This window comes from Ornithodoros turicata, chromosome 10 (genome assembly GCF_037126465.1).
Source record: "Ornithodoros turicata isolate Travis chromosome 10, ASM3712646v1, whole genome shotgun sequence".
Taxonomy (NCBI): domain Eukaryota; kingdom Metazoa; phylum Arthropoda; class Arachnida; order Ixodida; family Argasidae; genus Ornithodoros; species Ornithodoros turicata.
In genome coordinates, this window is record NC_088210.1 from 23,698,687 (window position 1) to 23,717,939 (window position 19,253).

At 45.9% G+C, this 19,253-nt stretch overlaps 2 protein-coding genes across 3 annotated transcripts; one reads left to right on the forward strand and one right to left on the reverse strand.

Moving 5' to 3' along the window:
• Window positions 1–444: 444 nt before the first annotated feature.
• On the reverse strand, window positions 445–2,000 carry LOC135371122 (selenoprotein M-like). Its single transcript, XM_064605139.1, has 4 exons — window positions 1,769–2,000; window positions 1,053–1,123; window positions 858–936; window positions 445–796 (listed from the first exon to the last, which is right to left on the reverse strand). The coding sequence occupies exons 1-4, from the start codon at window positions 1,868–1,870 to the stop codon at window positions 653–655; spliced, it is 396 nt and encodes a 131-aa protein (XP_064461209.1). The 5' UTR covers window positions 1,871–2,000; the 3' UTR covers window positions 445–652.
• Window positions 2,001–3,691: 1,691 nt separating this feature from the next.
• On the forward strand, window positions 3,692–19,207 carry LOC135371123 (smoothelin-like). 2 transcript variants are annotated; one of them, XM_064605140.1, is made up of 10 exons: window positions 3,692–3,830; window positions 10,183–10,269; window positions 10,329–10,404; window positions 10,588–10,734; window positions 11,159–11,341; window positions 11,524–11,613; window positions 17,152–17,233; window positions 17,308–17,401; window positions 17,490–17,641; window positions 18,593–19,207. In XM_064605140.1, exons 2-10 carry the CDS (start codon window positions 10,192–10,194, stop codon window positions 18,714–18,716), a joined length of 1,026 nt encoding a protein of 341 aa, XP_064461210.1. In that variant the 5' UTR covers window positions 3,692–3,830; window positions 10,183–10,191; the 3' UTR covers window positions 18,717–19,207. The 2 variants fall into 2 exon arrangements, with proteins under 2 accessions (XP_064461210.1, XP_064461211.1); XM_064605141.1 differs by lacking the exons at window positions 17,152–17,233; window positions 17,308–17,401; window positions 17,490–17,641; window positions 18,593–19,207 and adding exons at window positions 13,985–14,191; window positions 15,322–16,140 and having other exon boundaries at window positions 3,695–3,830.
• The last annotated feature ends 46 nt before the right edge of the window (window positions 19,208–19,253 follow it).

The window sequence follows — 19,253 nt, forward strand, 5'->3', positions numbered from 1 at the left end:
GGTTGTGTTTTGTCTGGATGCTTACAGGAACTAGCCATAGGACATGGATATATCTTTGGAGCTTTGAATTGGCATTGGATTAGTTGTTCTCCACTTTGTATTGTGTGCCACAAAAAAGGAAGGGACATTTTATAATTGTGCCTTATGTCAGGAGTTCTTGCTCACCTTCTCTATGCAAATTTCTATACTTTATAATTGGATATAAGGATTCCCGGACCCTCGTCGATGTCATTCATCTGTGAGTGTGGGCTAGCTCCTATTATCAGTACTTGTTGCACTCCATTCCCTATGCATGTGTACATTCGCCAAGATTTTTGAGATTGCATCTACAGCCGTTGTATCATGACACTGGGACGGAACATGGAATGCTAACTGAACAAGAGGGCAGCAAAATATCCAGCAGTAATGGCAGCCCCACAAGACACGAGAATGCTGTGCCCAAAGTGAAATGAATAAAACATTTATTTCAACGAGACAGCCTTCCAACGAAGTCCCAAGATTATCAAAATCACAGTGTATCTTCAGCCACAGTTGTTTTCAGGTTTGCAACAGCAGCTTCATTCAGACAAATGATGTTGATAGCGCTACGACTTCTGTTATGAGGGATGCTTTTTGTGCAAGTAGACATGATGTAGGATTCCACAAAGTGCTACTAGAGCTCTGTCTTGGCTCTCCCAAGAGGAGCATCCTTGTACTCGTCCGGCACAGGGTCATCTTTGTTTGCCTTCTTGTAGAAACCCTTGTCCAGCAGGAGTTGGTTGCACTCTTCACGCTTTCGGTTCTCAAGATTCACTCTCTGCAAGAATAAGGGTGTGATCAAACAAGAAAAAAAACCTTCCACTGGGAAAACTTCTTACCTCAACCTCCTCCCCATCTTTATTCAGGAAAATTAGCTCTGGTACAGCACCTCCTATTACCTTAAACTCTGCGTTGTGACTGGGACGTGTCTAGTCAAAGAAACTGGCGTTTTGTGCTTGAAAACAGCGGTTTGCAAATTCGACAGGAATCATCGTCCAGCAGCTTGTTGTTCATTTGATAAGACAAAAGGATACAACAATGGTATATCGTCATACACGAATCGTTTCACCGCAGGGTAGGCATTCAGTCGTCATCCTCCACAGCTCTGTAACATAATACAACTGTGAAACAACTGTGAAAGCAGTCGCAGGATACGTCACTTCACAGGTGCCCAAAAATTCTACTTGGTAATAGAAAAACCGTAACATGGAAATGTGGGTCCAAGGCAAAATAGCAACAAGGTTCATCCTGCTCCTCCAGGGGTGATGAAGGGGGCAGCAAGTTAGGTCTCCCTCCCCCTTGCCGCCAACGCCTGCCAACGTTCGTGCCTGTATCAAGCTGTGTTTGTAGCAGACGTTTGCGTAGCTTGTGCGGTATTTTCGTATTAAACTTCAAAAAAAAAAAAAAAGATTCCGACCTTACTCTTTATTTATAGAAGATGTACCACCCCATACTGCAGATGTACTGCTTGCGACCATACTTGTCGAGAATCGACAACTCGTTGTGTGTCCAATCTGAAATCTCCAGGTGTTGCAAGAAGGTGGGGCATACAGCCCACTTTCAAACAATATATTTGGCATTTGGTTAGCATCAACACTGTGCAAGGCAGCTTCACCTCACACTTCCTGCAGTATGTCGCAAGCAGTACAGGTCGCGGTACCATTGTCTGCGCCCGTGAATATGGACGGATTCTACATGCAGACACGTACACGTAGCACATCACAGCTGCACCATAATGATCATAACTTACCTCAACCCGTGCTCGCGCTATAGTTTTATCTGTGACTGTATTGTCCTCACAAAACACAGCAGGAACACTTAAAAAGGTGACTAGTAAGGATGCTAGCCACATCGTGCTAGTTAGCGCGAACAGAGCAGCAAATGAATCACACAACAGAACATAAAACAGCAACTGTCGAAGTCGAACCGTGCACGCCTTTGACTGATGCTGACGCCACACAGCCACAGCCAGCCGCACAGCGAAGAAACAGCCACAGCCAAAGCCGTCATCTGCCAACGTTGCCAATGTGCCGACCGCCGCGCGCTCTTGAGAACTTGAGAAATATGAATAATGCTGTGATCACTGCGGAACTGAATGCTCAAAATGGACGAGGCGAACCTTAACCTGGACTACGTGTGCGCTCGACGTACTGATGACCAGAAAAAAGAAAACACCAATGCCAATGCTGCGGTTCGCTTTTGACCACCTTCCTGTAAGAATAACAGGAACACTTGTCCTATGTACCGCATATAGCAAGAAAAATATTTCAGGAGGGGTACTGCAAGGACTACTCAAGGCCTCTAGGGGTCCTACCCCGTTTTCCCACCTACACTATGCCTACACGCTTGTTACGACTTACGTGAACACAAACCGAATCTCCGACCTAGGGACTATCTATCCTGCTGTAGGGACGGTTTCAGCGGGGTTGGTGCGGGTATTGCTGAACCCTTCCCATTGTAAAGAAAGACAGTTTTTGACAGTGAAGGACAATGAAAAGAAAAACGAGAAGACGTGACCGCGCACCGCGATGGTAGCGACCCAAGCGTGATGTCAATGAACGAATTACGCTCCTTCATTCCACCCTCAGGCCGACAAGCCAGGCAAAGGGGCAAGACCTTAGGCATCAGTCGGTTAGGCAAAGCTCGGTCACGTCCATGGGCGCACCGAGAGGGTGTAACGGGGGGGGGGGGGGCGTGCCCCCCCTGCTGGAGCTCCAAGGTCGCTTGTGAAAATAGTGTGCTCTTTACTCATAAGTTGTAATGATTATTCTGATGTTGTAATAGGAACCTCTGAACCCCAGTACAGTCGGCAACGTCCGCCTCCAGAAAAAGAGGGGGGTACACGCTTATCCCCCCCTCCTGAAAAAAGTATTGAGAACGCCCATGATCACGTCCGTTCACTATAGTTCAGTCAGCCTAGTCCGCCCAGACGCCTCCACAGTGGTTCAAAAGGGGAGTGCGGAATGGGTAGTTATGAGATCTATCATCTCGACTTTATGAACGCGCTCTAAAATGGGTCGTCCCGCGTTTCAAAGATTCTTGTATTAACAAAACATGCCTCCTGAAACATGACGAAAAACCTCAAAAGAGAAGAGAGACGGAAAAGCTTGCCTTTCTTTTATATATATATATATATATATTTTTTTTTTTCGTGTTCCAAGCAAACCTACACGTCCTGCATGTTCTTGCGCAACATATCTCTTGACCTGGTTCCGAGATGAGGACAGGGGGGTGACCCCTCTGGAGCTCAGAGGCCACCTGTGGAAATTGTGCACTCTTATACTATCGGAAGTCGTCACGATTTATACTCAGACTCCCATACGCCGTCATCATTACTCTGGACCTTACCCAAGGGATCCTGTGCATATTCAAGGGATTCGACTGTCGCTATTCTACTGACTAGTGTCCATTGGTTGTACGCCTTGTCCCCTCCTGGAAACTCTTTGCCCTATACCCTATATATGAAAAAAAAAAAAAAAAAATGCTGGGGTCCTGGCGTTTGGTCTATATCTTCAAGTTCTACAGAGTCGTAGCATTTTTGCGCGTCAGGCAAAAGATGCCGAACGGAGCCACAGGTTGCACTCTGTGTGGGTGGGTGGGTCGTCGAGGGAGCTCCCTGTTTGTCATATTTTTAGCCTTCACATCACGTCACGCGCCCTGCTCCCGTTATATCGGTGTTGCCGCAGAACAAGGAGCCTCTCGCCTCCAGCCCTTGGCTCAGTCGTCGCTGGTGTCTCTGTCGCAGTTTGGCGTTTCCAGCACCCCGCGGATAACGGTCGACTGAACTGCACTCGGATTGCAAAAATCACGAGGTAAGGTGTCTGTATATTTAACGGGTCAGGATTGTCCGTTTGCTCGTATATATATATTTCGGGATTTGAAACGCATTCGTCTGCACACGTAACGAATGCAATGCGCATTAGGAAACGTGTTACACTCGGTGGTATTTGTTGTGCCGCCAAATTAAAAATAAAAATAAGAAACACTGGCAGCTGTGAGTTTTCTCTGTTGTTCTGAGGTTACAAAAAGTGCGACAATGGCGCCGGCTCGAGAAAAAAGCGCTTTCCCATACACACCCTAAGGAAGTAAACTGGGAAGAAGTTACAGCTCAATTACTCCCCATCTTAGTCCTCCCAAAATTTACTCTCCAGCTCTTCAAATAGTCTCAAAATTCGAATAAACGTCCCTGCGTTTAGTCCCGAGAGGGACTAATGGCTGGCAACTGGTTACTCTCTTTCTTTTCCCCTTAGAGTGCAGTATAAACGGGATGGGCTCGTGGGAACCCACTTTTCTGATTTTTTTTTCCAGCTAGTGTTCCTCTTGGGCGATCCTGTCACGGTTTCACACTCCCAATTTTACACTTTTACAAGTTACACTTTATTTTTTAACGATTTTACACTCCTTATCACGCGTACACTCTAAAAACATAACTCCACCGCATAGCACGCTGTGCGCCAACCATTTCCACGAATGATAGGGTTATCGCTTCTGATTCGAAGATCCTGGGGGGCGTTCGCCTTTTTGTGGCAATTTCGATATTTTAAAATTGCCACAAAAGGCGTACGCCCCCCCCCCCCCCCCTCTGTCTTCCAATCACCAGCGATAACACTATCATTCGTGACAATGGTTGGCGCGCAGCGTGCTATGCGGTGAAGTTCTGTTTTTAGAGTGTAGATGTATAGGAACCGACAGTTTGATGCCTCATTCCCAATAGTGATCCACACACGAGACACTCGGACCACCTCCCGATGGCATACCCTGTTCCTCCCAGTTTTTTCCCGCAGACACACCGTTTCTCCGTGGTGCACTCTTAAAAATGAACTTCACCGCATTGCAAGCTCCTAGCCAACCATCATCGCGAATGATATCGTTATCTGCCCTGATTTGTTGAAAATGGGAGGCGTACGCCTTTCCTGTGACAATTATGAACAGCATAAGTGTCACAAAAAAGGCGTACGCATCCCGTTTTCAACAAATCAGGGAAGATAACGATATCATTCGACATGATGGTTGGCTAGGAGCGTGCTATGCGGTGAGGTTCATTTTTAAGAGTGTGGTGGTATACTGCTGAAAGAGCCCGCCGTTGTCGGCGACGCAGAGGTGGGCAACATTAAAAGAGAACTTCACCACATAACACACTGAAGGCCAACCATTGCGCGCTTTATCACTCTTGATTTGTGGAGAGCGCGGGGCGTGCGGCTTTTTGTGACAATTAACGCGATCACATGAGTGTCACAAAAAGGCGTACGTCTCCCGTTTTCAACAAATCGCGGGAGATAACGGTGTCGTTCGGGATAATGGTTGGCTGTGAAGATGGTTGGGGGTGATGTTATGCGGGGAAGTTCCCCCAAAGCGTTCGTCGTGACGTTGCTGTGGTGTCCCGCAGAGCCGATAGCGCGAGGGAGCACCATGAAGCACCATGATGATCGCTATCAATAAAGGATTCTGGAATGGGATGTCTGGCTGAGCGGACACAACAGTTGCCCACCTCTGGGAGGCCGACAACGCGGCGAGCTCTTTCGGCAGTATAGTACCACCACCACTTACCTATGCGGTGAAGTTCTGTTTTAAAAGTGTGGGGGGGACGTAGATCTTGTCTCTTGTCCTACCCCCCTTCCCCCCCCCCCCCCCACACACACACACACTCCAAACTGTGATGCAGAAACGGGACAAGCTAGAGAACACGCGCCCAACGCCCGGAAGACCAAACTGGGGACGTGGAGTTGGTCGATAAAGCCCTCAACCCAAATGATATCGTTGTCTTTCGTGACTTGTTGGAAATTGGAGGCGTACGCCTTTTTGTGACACTTACGTTATTGTCGCAAAAAGGCGTACCCCTCGCGCTTTCAACAAACCACGAGTGATTCGTGATCCTAACGGTGACTCTATCGGGGACCTGGCGCAGTTATTTATCGCTCTGTCGTGTGGCTTGTGTCTCGCCGACAAAGCTGTTGTTGTGCAACAGAGATTACAAACACCAGATGTAGAGCATAGATGTGACGGGCAGTTGAAGGTGTGCCAACGAGACGCGTCCAAAAATACCGCCCTTATTTTGTCTCCTGCATCTATTCTGTGTGAGCCTTTTTAAATCCCCTTGGCTGCCATTAAGAACGGCAAATGCTCATTGTTGTAGCGCGTAAGACAGTTGCCGTTACCGCCGGTTCATTGTCGCGGTTATCCTTAATCTTGCGAGCGGCCATTGTCTTTTAATGTCACTTGCGACACGACATGCGAAATAGTGAAAGATACAAGAGCTTCGCCGCATAACACGAATCCAGCCGAATGACATAGTTCTCCTGATTCGTTGAAGATGCCGTTTAGTCGTACTTGTGCAGTTATGTTAAGTGTCACAGAAAAGCGTACTCCCCGTCAGGGGCGGACCGGGGGACCGTCCAAATGTCCTGAGCCCTGTCTGAGCTCTGTCTGAGCTCTGTCTTCACATATAGTGTTTAATTGGCCATAGTTCGCCATAGTTGGCCATGACGCGTGCATAGCATGCTGTCCATGCCTGGACCTCTGCTCAGAAAAATCCTCGATACGCCACTGCCCCCCGTGATCTACAGGAGTCAGGAGCAACAACGGTATGATTCTGAGCAATGGTTGGTCCCCAGCGCGCTGTGAAGTTCTGCTTTACATGTAAATCTATATATATATATATATATACTCCAATATATCTACTACCTTACCTTACCTTCTGCTTTTAGAATGTTTTGAATGTTGAAACCCGAGCTTGGCCACATAATACACCTGTCACAGAAGCAGTCTTTAATTATCATTCAAACCAATGGGTATTGAACATGTGCCTGCAAGCGTGCACTCTTAAAACTGATGCTGATGGTGCATGGTGATGGTGATCATGAAACTTCTTGCCGTAGTCGGCCACACTCAGGCGGGCAACGTTACCACTATCGCAGGCGGGAATCGTGTGTCCTGGGCCGACTTCGGAACTGTGCCGGCATTTGTCCTAAGCGTCTGAGGAAAACCCAGGGAGAACGCCTCTTAAAACACAACTTAACTACATAGCACGCTGAGGGCCAACCATTCTGCAGTGTGGTACTTGTATCACTCTTGGTTTGCGGAAAGCGCAGGGCGTACACCTTTTTGTGACAACGTGAGTGCATAGTTGTCACTAAAAGGCGTACACGACATTCCGGATGATGGTTGGCCCGCCTCAGCGTGTTGTTCTGTGAAGCTCTGTTGTCAGTGTGTAAGGGCTTTCCCACGTGCACTTTTCGACGTTAAACTTTGCCACATAACACGCTCCTACACGCTTAAAAATGAACTCCACCACATAGCACGCTCCTAGCCAACCATCACCCGGAATGACAACGTTCTCGCCCCTGATTTGTTGTCTCGCCCGTACATGATGGCACAACGCAGGCTCCGCCTCCCGTTTTCAACAAATCAGGGGCGACAACGTTGTCATTCGGGATGATGGTTGACCAGGAGCGTGCTATGTGGTGAAGTTCATTTTTAAGAGTGTATATATACCGTCATGCCTACACTCTTAGAAATGAGCTTCACCGTATGGCACGCTCCTAGCCAAGCATCATCTCGAATGATACCGTTATCTGCATGAACTGATTTGTTGAAAACGGGAGGCTTGCGGGGGGCATTTTTGTGACAATTAGGAACAGCATAAGTGTCATAAAAAGGCGTTCGCCTTCCGTTTTCAACAAATCAGGGCAGATAACGATATCATTCGAGATGATGCTTTGCTAGGAGTGTGCTATGCGGTGAAGTTCATTTTTAAGAGTGTGGGATTCGAACCCGTGTACCTCCGACGTGACATGGCCAGTACGCTACCCCCTGAGCCATGCGAGCTGGTGAATCTTTGTTTCATGATAGGTGTGCATTGTCATATCCCATTGCGGCCCATTGCGACCCATATCCCGTTTTGGACAAATCAGGAGACTGAAGATATGAAGAGATATGAAGACGTCGTATGTTCGTTCACACGAAATAAGTATCAGAACAGGATGCCACTGCTCCATGTAACATACATGTATGTTACACTCTAAAAGCAGAACCTCATCGCATAAGCACGCTGTGCGCCAACCATAGACCTCTCCCTGTTTGTAAACAAATGACGTCATAGTGTTAGACAGCGCCACCAATTTGGTAGAGTTGAACTACGCTGGAAGTTATAGGGGCGAACAAGGTCGCGCCCGAAAGTCACGGCCTTGAGGGGATTACGATATGGTCCCTGAAAGGGACGCGACCTTCGGTCCTACTTTTCTTTCAGTAGGTGGCAGCGAACAAGTGCCCATTTGTGGAACCCAGCCCTCCCCTTCCGATTTGTTTCGGGGTCAGTCTGTCCACCAACGTCATAATGACGTTTCTTGGGTAGAGCTCTATTGGCCAGCCTTTGCTGAGAGTTACGAAGATCAGTGTCATCTTCAAAATAATGACATGCAGCGGCGGAACCAGAGGGGGGCTTCAGGGCCTCAACCTCCCCCACTCCCCCGAAATATTCTCTTTGGCATTGCATTTGGGAGAGGGCAAACTAGGGTGAAACCCTCTCCCTCATGTCAAGTTCCCGTAGGACCCGTCTCGAAATATATTTCTGACTATGCCACATGATGACGTGGATGACAAATTACAACAAAGTTTCGTTCCTATTGATTCCATATCACGTCTTTGCTATGGTACATATATGCTACAGACTCCCTTTGCGAGGTGCCTTTCCGCCTGGTAAGGTGCACGCTGCAAGTGTTCTGCTGCTTCTGAAGTTACGCCTGCATCTTCTCCAACACACTCTGCCGAGTGCCAATTTTAGACTGTACCACCGGCCTTCTGCGTTTTGTTTTTAAATACGGTGTCGAATCGTTGTCATCCTCTTCCAGTTGCGCAACTCAAAATAATCAATTTTTTGCAAGGAAACAAACAAACAAACAAGCAAAGCCTCATATTAGCCGATAAACACTGTCTACATTTGAGAAAAAATACGGTCATGGTCATAAAGACTTAAAAAAAAGAAGAAGAAGAAGAAGAAGCTCTATCCTATTTCTAGGACAGCGCGTCGAAGTAACCTGGCAGCAGAACCACTGACAGCGAGAAGCTCCGCTGGCTAACTAGACCGCTGCACAGATATATACAAGCAAGCGTCGAAATACCCGCCGCTGTACAGTTGAGCCGCGGGCCGTGCGCAGGGAGGGATCCGTATTTGGCCACCTGGCCCCGGTCCAAGCGAGGGAGGAACCACTCGAACTGGCAGACACTTTCCGAACACGTTGCTTGCGTATATGCGCTTGAGAAATATACAGAATTGGGCCAACACTGTCTGGAAACGATTGTGCTCTGTTTCCTAGCACGGGACAGCTTTGATGATGATCATCATTGACGTAACATGACTTGATACTGAAACGGCCATTTGAAGCAATCGTGACTAGTGAAAGACGAGTACAGATTGACTAGAAATGAACATGCTAAGCATATATACCACACGCAGAGAAAAACGAATAAATTGGGGAGCAATTGCTTCTCAGATCATATAGATTGCAATTACTCCCCGTGTCAGCTCCCTTACTATGAAATTCGAAGCCTAAATTCTCCTACTTGATGGCAATGCACGCATAAAATGACGTGCTTTCCGCGCAGTTCCGAGTGGTATCTATGGTACTGGCAATGCATCTAATCCGGCCCCCAAAAGGATTAAAGTTACCCCTTCTATCTTGAAGTGCAGGTATGGGAAAGCGCGAATCCCATATATCATATATAGTTGACACACAGTCGCCATAGAACAGCCAACTTTGCGGATAACTAGCTGCTTTCCGAAACAGATGATGACCAGTGGCCAAGCAAGCCGGTGCCGAATATTTCGACAAGCAACAACAACAACAACAACAACATAAAAAAAGAAAAAGAAAAAGTAGCTTCAGTCCTTTTGAGGACAAGATGCACTGCCACAACCCTTCGTGCCCTTCGGAATTAAATGCAGGGAAGTTTAATGCAAAGCTTAGGGATATTCTTGCGGTGCTGGTGGGTAAATTTCAGGGTCTGAGGTCTCTGCATGGGGAGTAATTGCAATCTGTAGGGGACTAAAAACTGCAATGGCTCCACAGTTTACTATTTTTCTTCTATGAGTGTGTACAGTGCTGCATGGTCCATCCTAGCAGACGACGCGTGTTCACGCAGTAATGCCCGGATATTTAATTTTTATAGAAGGAAGCTATGGGCAGTCAAGGACCAAGAGTCGTGAGAGGCATCAACCTCGACGCTCTCGAAGACGAAATGAAGCTCATGGAAATCGTAAGTATTTCTGAGACAGTTTTCGGTGGCCATAGGTCATCCCGTAATATTCTACGCAGCTTGACTCTACGGAGGACTTTGAGGAACGGAAAGTAGTGCGTTCCAGACTACAAGAAGTGAAGGCCGTGGCTAGAGGCAAGTTCTCGAGACTTCTCCTGTTCGTTTAGCAGATAACCACAACGGATGGCCACTACGGACTGTATTATCCCAAAAGGGTGTTACTCTATGTGACGCGGAAGCTGGTTTCTAGTTTTGAGAAATGTATTTGACACCATGGTGTCCAATGTGCCCATGGGGTAACGTGAAAGTTCTTTGCAGCCAAACGCGAAGAAATGGTCCGACGGCGCGAAGAAGATCGTGAGAACACCATCAGGCAGCGACAGCAAGAAGCAGCAGAGCACAAGCAACGCACTCTAGCAATGTACGACCAGATGGCCAAGTCAGGACCCGCAGGTGGTATCAAGAGTACGTATAACTGTCCTCGTCATCTTCAGTTCTATTCTTATTCGTGGGAGGGCGTTGCTTTCCCATGTGTCGTCTGCATTTAGTCAACACTACAAAGCCTGATCGCTTGAGCGACGTGACGTAACAATTAAGAGCAAGCCAATCGCAACCGTGCTTTCAGCGGCCGTAGCTATGAAAACGATCCACTGGTAGCCACAGAAAAGCCTGTGTTTTAAAATCGTCTGCGGCGATTGGCTGTCATCATGGCTGGCTTCTGCGATTGGCTGACTTTGTGTGTCTACGTGTGAAAGAATGAGAAAAGGCATTGAGCAAGTCTGATTTAGTGAGGTCTGAAGAAGAAGCAGAAGAAGGAGAAGAAGAAGAAAAAAGGCCTTTGTTTCTTTTTTATTTGGGTTATGTTCTTAATCATTTATATTAATTTCAGAAATGCCTAGCCAAGATCAAGAGGGCGAACAGAAAATTGACCTCGTGGAAGACGCCATTCAACAGCGACAGAGGGAAGCCGATCTTCGGAAGAAACGGATACTGGCCGCTTATGACGCGGCAGCCAAGACTGGTCCTGCTGGTGCGAAGGTCGTCGACTTTGAGTCTTTCAAGAGAGCCGACGGTAAACAATTAAGGGCCTGTCATACTTATTATTTCATTCCAAAAACAAAAAGTTTGAAAAGGACAAAAAAATGTGAGCAGAAGGGCGAAAGTAACATAAAATATTCGTGAAAGTACCGTGAGCTTCTCACTCGACCTATATGGCAGTAAAAGAAAGTCAGTTGAAATCAATTTCAATTTCAGTGTCAAACTACGAACCACCGAAACCCACTGGTGCAGCAACTGGAAGCTCTACATTTTCCATGTCTGGCGGTGTTCCAAAGATTGTGAAAGGTAATGTTCTTACGCACGCATTACGTCAGAGAGCACGCGCGTTGTTTGACAAGGTGCGAAGCAGGGTGCCTAAGAATGTCCCGCTTATTTCTGGATGCTGACGATCACAAGTATCAAATTCATTCAACGCGACAATAAAACGTGTCAGTATAGAACAACGGGTAAACCGCACTGTTGCTGGCTTATAGTCCAACTTGCACACCCAAGAGGAAACGATCCAACATGAGCAACAAACTCTAAAAACAAAGAAAGAGAGAGAGAACGTTGTAACTCTGGGCCTGAATGGACATCAGTCTTACCAGCTTTACAGTGAGCGCCCTCCAGATTTAAAAACAGAAACCCTTCACGAACCCTAGACCCCGCTTCTGTCGAAAGGCCTTTGCTGCAAGCCTTTATGTCCTTTCCATGCGCATGGACTGGCTTCTGATTTCCTGTCTGCATGCCACATTGCCACTCTCTCCACATGCATGATGAAGCCCATCACAATGTAGAACATCTGTCTGCGCCCAAATAATGAAGATAGTGTCAGTGAGTGTTAGATAGCGGTGAAAAATGAACCTTGGGTTGTGTCGTCTGCTATCCAATTCGCAGACGACCGCGCTGTTCCGCGCGTCTTTGTAAAGTAGTTTTCACCGCGGCGCACCAATACTAAAGGGAAAGCACGCTTTACAGGAATCAACATTGGCGGCTTCCGTCGCAACTCGCAAATGGAGCTTAAGAAATATTCGAAGTTACATAAACCCATTAATTAATGAAAGTCTTACCGTCCTCTAGTCAATATTTTGCCATGTTACAGCAATATAAAAAAATGGTTTACAGAAGCTAACCTGCCTTGACAAATACTCGAGGAAGACATGTAGGACGAATTTATCTAAACTTGTTACGATTAATTGATGCCGCAATCATCATACGTCAATACGCGACACAAATGGGGGCGATATGCAAGGCTAGAAGTTGGAGATTTCAATAACTTGCGCATACTTTCCACAGAGAGCACCTATCGTGTCGCACTATAAGACGTGCAATGTCCAGCATAGATGATGACCTGAAACCTGCACATCTGAATTTCCTTGTGCTCGTTCCAACAAGATAAGAGTAAACCGTGCCTTGGCGTCCCCTTCTAAAAATAACTACCGCCTCCGTCTTTTCAAACCGTGTATCTTAGAGCAGTAGCATTGATTCTTCTATGCAAACAATTTAGTGACCACGCGTAATATTCTCGTCTCGTGTGTCTAAGATGCAGGACAAATTTGGCGCACATTCCTCAAAGATGTAGTTCATTGACGTCTCAAGCTTTTTATTTATTTATTTTTTCTCCTTGGGGACTTACAGATGGATAGCACATCACGCATATTAGATATACAACAAGATTTACAGTTACAAGAGATTTACAGATACAAGAGATACAACTAATTTGCAGTTATCAACGGCGTATTTTCAAAGTTCTATAATAATAACAACAGCTGAAAGTGTCGTAACTGAAGATGGGACGAATCCAGAATGTTACGAATCCCAATCCGAATCCGAATCCAAGGAAGGTTCTGCGAATCCACGAATCTTACGAATCTCGAATCTTTCGAATCCTTTCTTTAGAAAGAGTTGAATCCCGGTGAAACAGGGGAGGTCAAGTCCGATATGAAATGTAGCACAATACAAAAAGCAACACTGAAGCTTAGAACTTAAAGGGTCAGAAAAAAAGAAAGAAAAAAACTCCACTGAAAAGTGTTTTGAAGCAGAATTTGATACATTTCTTTAATGAAAGACAAATTAAATAATAGTGCAGTTTAAGAAGAAAATATACCCGTATAATTCTTCTTAAACGTAATTCATCGACTACATGAAATACACAAGCTCCCGAGTCTGAATTGTTTCCATAAAACTAAGCAACTACCAAAAACAAAACCATGCTACTTTTAAACTTGTAATGTAACAGTTCCTGCCTGAACTTTTTCAGTCTAGAGCAATGTAAACAAAGAAACAAGAGAACATCCGTCGGTCAATGAGGCTCGCGGACTCCGGAGGCGCCAATTTGAAAAAGAAACAAACAAACGTGGTCGGTCGGTTCAAAAGATCCGATTCGCCGTTTTGGACACAGGGATATTCGGATTCCCGAATTTGGAATCCGTGCCTAGGATTCGAGGATTCGATTGGCACATCCCTATAGTCGTAACATCCCACCCAAACGCACCCGCAATGGACGCTATTCTGCATTAGATATCATTATTCTGATTTTAAAGAGAGAGAGAGAGAAAAAGACAAATCTGGGCTTGACGGATTATTCTACCTTGTGTGGGTGTACCTCTACCTCCGCTGAGCATGTGTGTATAACGCGACGGCTTCTCCCGCTGTGTCCGCCGCGGGGCACGTCCAGTGTCCGCCACTCCGCCGGGGACCCCCGTGACAACATCGCAGGCCATGTGGGAGGACGACCTGGACCCCATGGAGAGGGGCATCCGCGCCCGACAACGGGAAGCGGAGGAGAGAAAGCGACGTACTCTGGCTGCCTACGCCGTAGCTGCTCGTTCGGGGGATGCTGGACCCAAGTCCGTTTGCCTCGAGGAGTACCGGAACCTTGCAGGTGATTATTTTAGCGCTCATAAATAGAGATGTGGAATAAACGTTGTGCAGTCACGGTAGCAGAATGGGGAAGGAGAGAAAGAGAGAGAGAGTAAATTGAGGAGTAACTACAGCTTCTACCTCCCTGGCCCTAAAATTCACTCCTCAGCACTGCAAATAGTCCCTAAACGAGCTAATGGTTGTAGCAGTTAAACCCAAAGGCAATGGATCTATTCAAAAGGACTAAAATTAATTGCACAGAACGATACCGTTATCACACCTGATTTGTAGAAAGCGCGGGGCGTACGCGTTTTTGTGACAATTAACATAACTGTATGAGTGTCCTAAAAAGGCGTACGCCTCCCATTTTCAACCAATCAGGGGGCGGAGCGATGTCATTCGGGATGGTGGTTGGCTAAGAGCGTGCTATGCGCTGAAGTTCTGTTGTATGAGTGTAGTTAGCGCAAATGCTTTCTTTGTGATACACTCTTGGAAATGAACTTCACCGCATAGCACGCTCCTAGCCAATCATCATCTCGAATGATATTGTTATCTGCTCTGATTTGTTGAAAACGGGAGGCGTACGCCGTTTTCGTGACAATTATGAACAGCATAAGTGTCACAAAAAAAGGCGCACCCCTCCCATTTTCAACAAATCAGGGCAGATAACGATATCATTCGAGATTATGGTTGGCTTGGAGCGTGCTATGCGGTGAAGTTCATTTCTAAGAGTGTTCTTCCAGCGGCGGATGCAGACCCTCACCTTGGGGGAGGGGGGGGGGCGGTTTCTTTGTCGAAGCGCGTATCAAAAAAGGTGGAGGGGGAAGACTAATGTTTAACCTATTGTGCGGGAGGGGAGATCGCCCCCCCCCCCCCCTCCTCGATCCGCCACTGGATACTTCACCACGTAAAACGCTTCTAGCCAACCATCGTTCTCTCCCCTGATTTGTTGGAAAGGCGTACGCTACCCGCCTTCCACAAATCTGGAGTGATAAGATAACCGGCATCACTCTGTCTAATGTTTGGCCTTCGGTGTGCTATGCGGTGAAGTTCGCTTTAGGAGCATACATTCACGAATGGCTAATGTGAATCAATTTACATACTATCACTCACTGCTATATCACTGATGTCGCTGCGCCCTCTTGTTTGCAGTACCTGAAGATGCGAGACAAGAGAACCCGTTCAGCTGCACAACAGGCTTCAAGGGGGGCATTGCAAACGTGCGCCCTCAACAGCGTGCTGGTGCCAGATAGGCCAATCACGACGCCGATATAGAAACGCTATCCACAATTTGCTCACGTCTACATAGATAATGATCTCGACAGGCTGGAAACAATGGGTTACAGTTGGCCAGATTTAGCGCATAATTTTTTTGTTGTTGTAATTATTATTTATGAATATTTTTGTAAAAATAACGTGTCAACCGGGAACTTGGCGGCAGGATGGCAACAGAGTCTTCCGTTTCTTGTCTCAAATGAGCTGCTGTATGGCATGAATGGGGGCATAATATAATTAATTATTAACTAGCGATTACGTAATAGTCGGCGGTTATATAATCAAAAGAAAACGTGGTGAGAAGGAATTTATTTTGTGTAAACTTCAACGCGGCTACCGTTAATGGTTCCGATACAAAAATCTTAATTCCTCTTAACTCCTCCTTCCATGCGAACTACTGGTGAGTAACGTGTTTAATTTGCAGCACATATATTTTTGTAACCACCTTTTTGCAGGCCATGGGATCTCGCGGATGATGGATCCCTATGGATGTCCTTTTTCTTCCCGTTCACGTTTTGCTGCCTGTTGCACTAACCCAAGCTGCTAATATCGACCCTCTGCCTTTTCTGGTTTTGTTGTCCCCTGCTGCCATTACCCTGTATTCAAATTCGTCCTCGGTGTATAATGCGGACGATGGTGTGCTGGTCGGTAGAAAAGAGAAATTACGCAATAAATAGCCAGAGTGCACCAAACTGCCCCACCTGTGTACGTCTGTTTTTCCTTGAACAGTTCATATTCACCACCCGTCAGTTATAAGAAGTCAACTATGTTTCTATTCAACCATGCATCAGCTTTCAGTGGTGTATATATACAAGTAAATAAACGAACGATTGAACATTAATGTAAGAATATCCCCACAAAAATTCTCTCTGGGTTATTCTACCAATGCAAGGGCAGCTCATCATTTTTAGTTATTATACGCAATTTAGATAACCCGTATATTATTAGATAACTCGTATGTACGTACCATTTTTTGCACCTTGGTGTGTTTGTTCCAGAGAGGGTTACATCAATTTGTGAATAATCCCAGGTGAAATTTAGCTAACAGTTCCAACCATGCGCAAGACTTACCGCACCAAAATGAGTACATATAGCATTGAAGCTTTCATAAGGAGTTAAAGCCCAAGAACCCAAATTTAAGATCGTGATGATTTTGATTGAGTGCACGCAGGAAAATAACCGTTCGAAAAAGACATTTTTAAAGTTCTTCGGCTGCCCGTATCTTCCTATATCTTCCGTTCCAAGAACCTTTAAAAGGTTCTTCAAGAGTAGGACGCCAGGAGATTCTTATCCATTCGTTCGTTCTCGAAGATGGGAAAGGTTCAGAGAAAGGTTCTCGCACTCTATGAAGAACTCTCGAAGAACCTTTATTTTTCTGTGTGTGCCTGGAAACCGAATTTCCAGTCGAATCCATCGGTTGATAGCTGTCGAGTGTTAATTACTTACAAGTCCAGTTATTTCTGCTCAATACCTCATCAGTCACGATTGTATTACAATGAACTTTTCAATTCAGCAATTACATATCGATTCAGTTTCCTAGTCTCTGCTCCAACATAAAAACGTGCAGCATCAAGAGTGCACTTCTTCTTCTTCTTCTTCTTCTTCTTGTTGCTGCAAACAACAAAAATAGTAAACAACGGTCAAAGGTCAAATGTGTGTGATATGGGAGATACACGACGGTCTTTTTCTTCGCATGCTTTGGAACAGAACCAGCAAAAAATGTCTCCGCGCGCTCCAAGTTCCAACAGATGGACTCCGCCGCAAACCAGGGTAGACCAGCTGCTCCGAAGTGAGTCGTTTTCTGCATTGCACCGTGGGACAATTAAATAGGCAGAGACATTAACGCATCGATCCCTATTATAGTTTCCGAGCAGGGGGAGGAGGTGTGATGAGGAGTGCCAGCGATATCAAGGACATGTTGCTCAGCTGGTGCAAGAACAAGACCAGGGGATATCAGGTGAGTCCACGATATCGCTGTCTTTTATAGCTTGTCCTCCTCCTCATCATTTTTTTGTTGTTGTTGTTTTTTTTTTTTTTTTTTTTAGAATGTAGACATCCAGAACTTCTCTACGAGTTGGAACGACGGCATGGCCTTCTGTGCCCTCATTCATCACTTCTATCCGGAAGCCTTCGAGTTTGACGAGTTGGACCCAAAGAACCGCAGGCACAACTTCGACCTTGCGTTCAGGACGGCAGAGTACGTGGTTCTCGTGACATATTTTCCTCCCGATTCCTCTTGTTCTTTTTTTTTTTTTTTTTGATTCTACGGCTGCAACGAAGGCAAACACTATCTCATAAAAGAGCATTTGAAAGAAAAAAGAAATAACCTACGGAAATATCTGGGACGTGTTAATGCAGATGGGTGAATGTCAGATAGTAGTACGGACAAGAATTAAAATGGCCAGGCTTGCAGTGCTCTTTTTTTAATGGAGTCAATACTATATGCACTCCAAACTTGGAACGTAAAGGGGTACATTACATCATGCACTCGTTGTGTATTGCATGCCAGAGTGTTGAGAGAGAGAGAGAGAAAAAAAAACACAAATTCAAACTAAATAGCCAGATTCAAACTAAAAAACAACAACAAAACACACACAAATATAAGTGTTACCAGAGCAGGATAAGGTTCAGCATTTCAATATATTCGTGGTGCCGTTATTCCACCAGTCTCTTCCCCTTTGCTCCTATAGTTTGAATGCAGGTTCACGCGAATGCACATAATTATTATTTGTCATTTATTTCGAGTAATTCAGGAGGAAGTGTTGCAACCAGTCTAAAATTAGAGTAAACGTGATAGAATATGTCACATATGCGCGATGAAGCTCATCTAATCTTCCGCACTAGCGCTTTCGTTTGTTTGCACGCGTATATTTAAAGGGGCACTGCAGTGCGAGTATTTCTCCTCGCGGACTATGAAAGATGACAGCAATGCAAAAGCGGCCCGAATTCATCCGTTGCGTCCTATTGGTTTCCTCAAACGATCTGTTGCGATGATTGGACGAATCATTTGAAGACAGAGGCCAATAGTACGCCGCTTCCAGTTTTGTCCGCACATAAAACGCGAAAGACTGAACAGATAAAGCTCGGAGCAATTTTAGCACTTTAGTGCCCCTTTAATTTCGTTTATTCTTCTTTATTGAATACGCAGCGAGCAAGCTGGCATCGCTCCCCTTCTGGATGTGGAGGACATGGTTCTCATGAAGAAGCCCGATTGGAAGTGTGTGTTCACGTACGTTCAGAGCCTCTACAGAAACCTCGTCAACAAGGACTAACGCGGTTAATGCAACTGTGAACAGTTCTTCAGGAAGGTGCCCCGCTTGGGAACTTTTTCTGCGATGAGCGAAGAATGTGAAAACGAGACCTATAGGACGCTTGGCTAGGGGAAGGACAGGGTCGCTACCCATGTAAATAAAGAAGGGTGCAATAACTGTCATGTAATGGTGTGAGAGCCCCTCTCAGAGAAGCTCTCACCTTGTTTCATCGGCTGTGTTCTCTTCGCCTGTCTTTCGCGTGCCCCTATACTTTCGTACTACATATATTCGTGTTGATATTTTGTACCGCTTTTTATACTGCGCGTTCCAGAATTGTTGCATATGTGGGTGACATGTCAAATGTATGTTCATTTTGACTTCACGCGGCGCTTTCAATAAAAACTTGTGATGTGGCGCAAGATGGACTGTACGAATGGCATGTCCAATTGCTGTTGTAGCGGACAAAGCTGTTGCCCATCGGGATGCAATAAAGTGGCCACTCTTCAATTTTCGCTCTGCTTTTGTTAATATAGTATCCCTGCTGATGGTGGGGTCCAG

Bases quoted from the DNA above. Each gene is read 5' to 3' on its own strand.
- LOC135371123 (XM_064605140.1), top strand. From the start codon at position 10,192: ATGGGCAGTCAAGGACCAAGAGTCGTGAGAGGCATCAACCTCGACGCT. The intron at 10,405-10,587 runs GCAAGTTCTCGA...AGTTCTTTGCAG, and splicing joins AGTGAAGGCCGTGGCTAGAG to CCAAACGCGAAGAAATGGTC. The intron at 17,642-18,592 runs GTACGTGGTTCT...TTGAATACGCAG, and splicing joins CTTGCGTTCAGGACGGCAGA to CGAGCAAGCTGGCATCGCTC.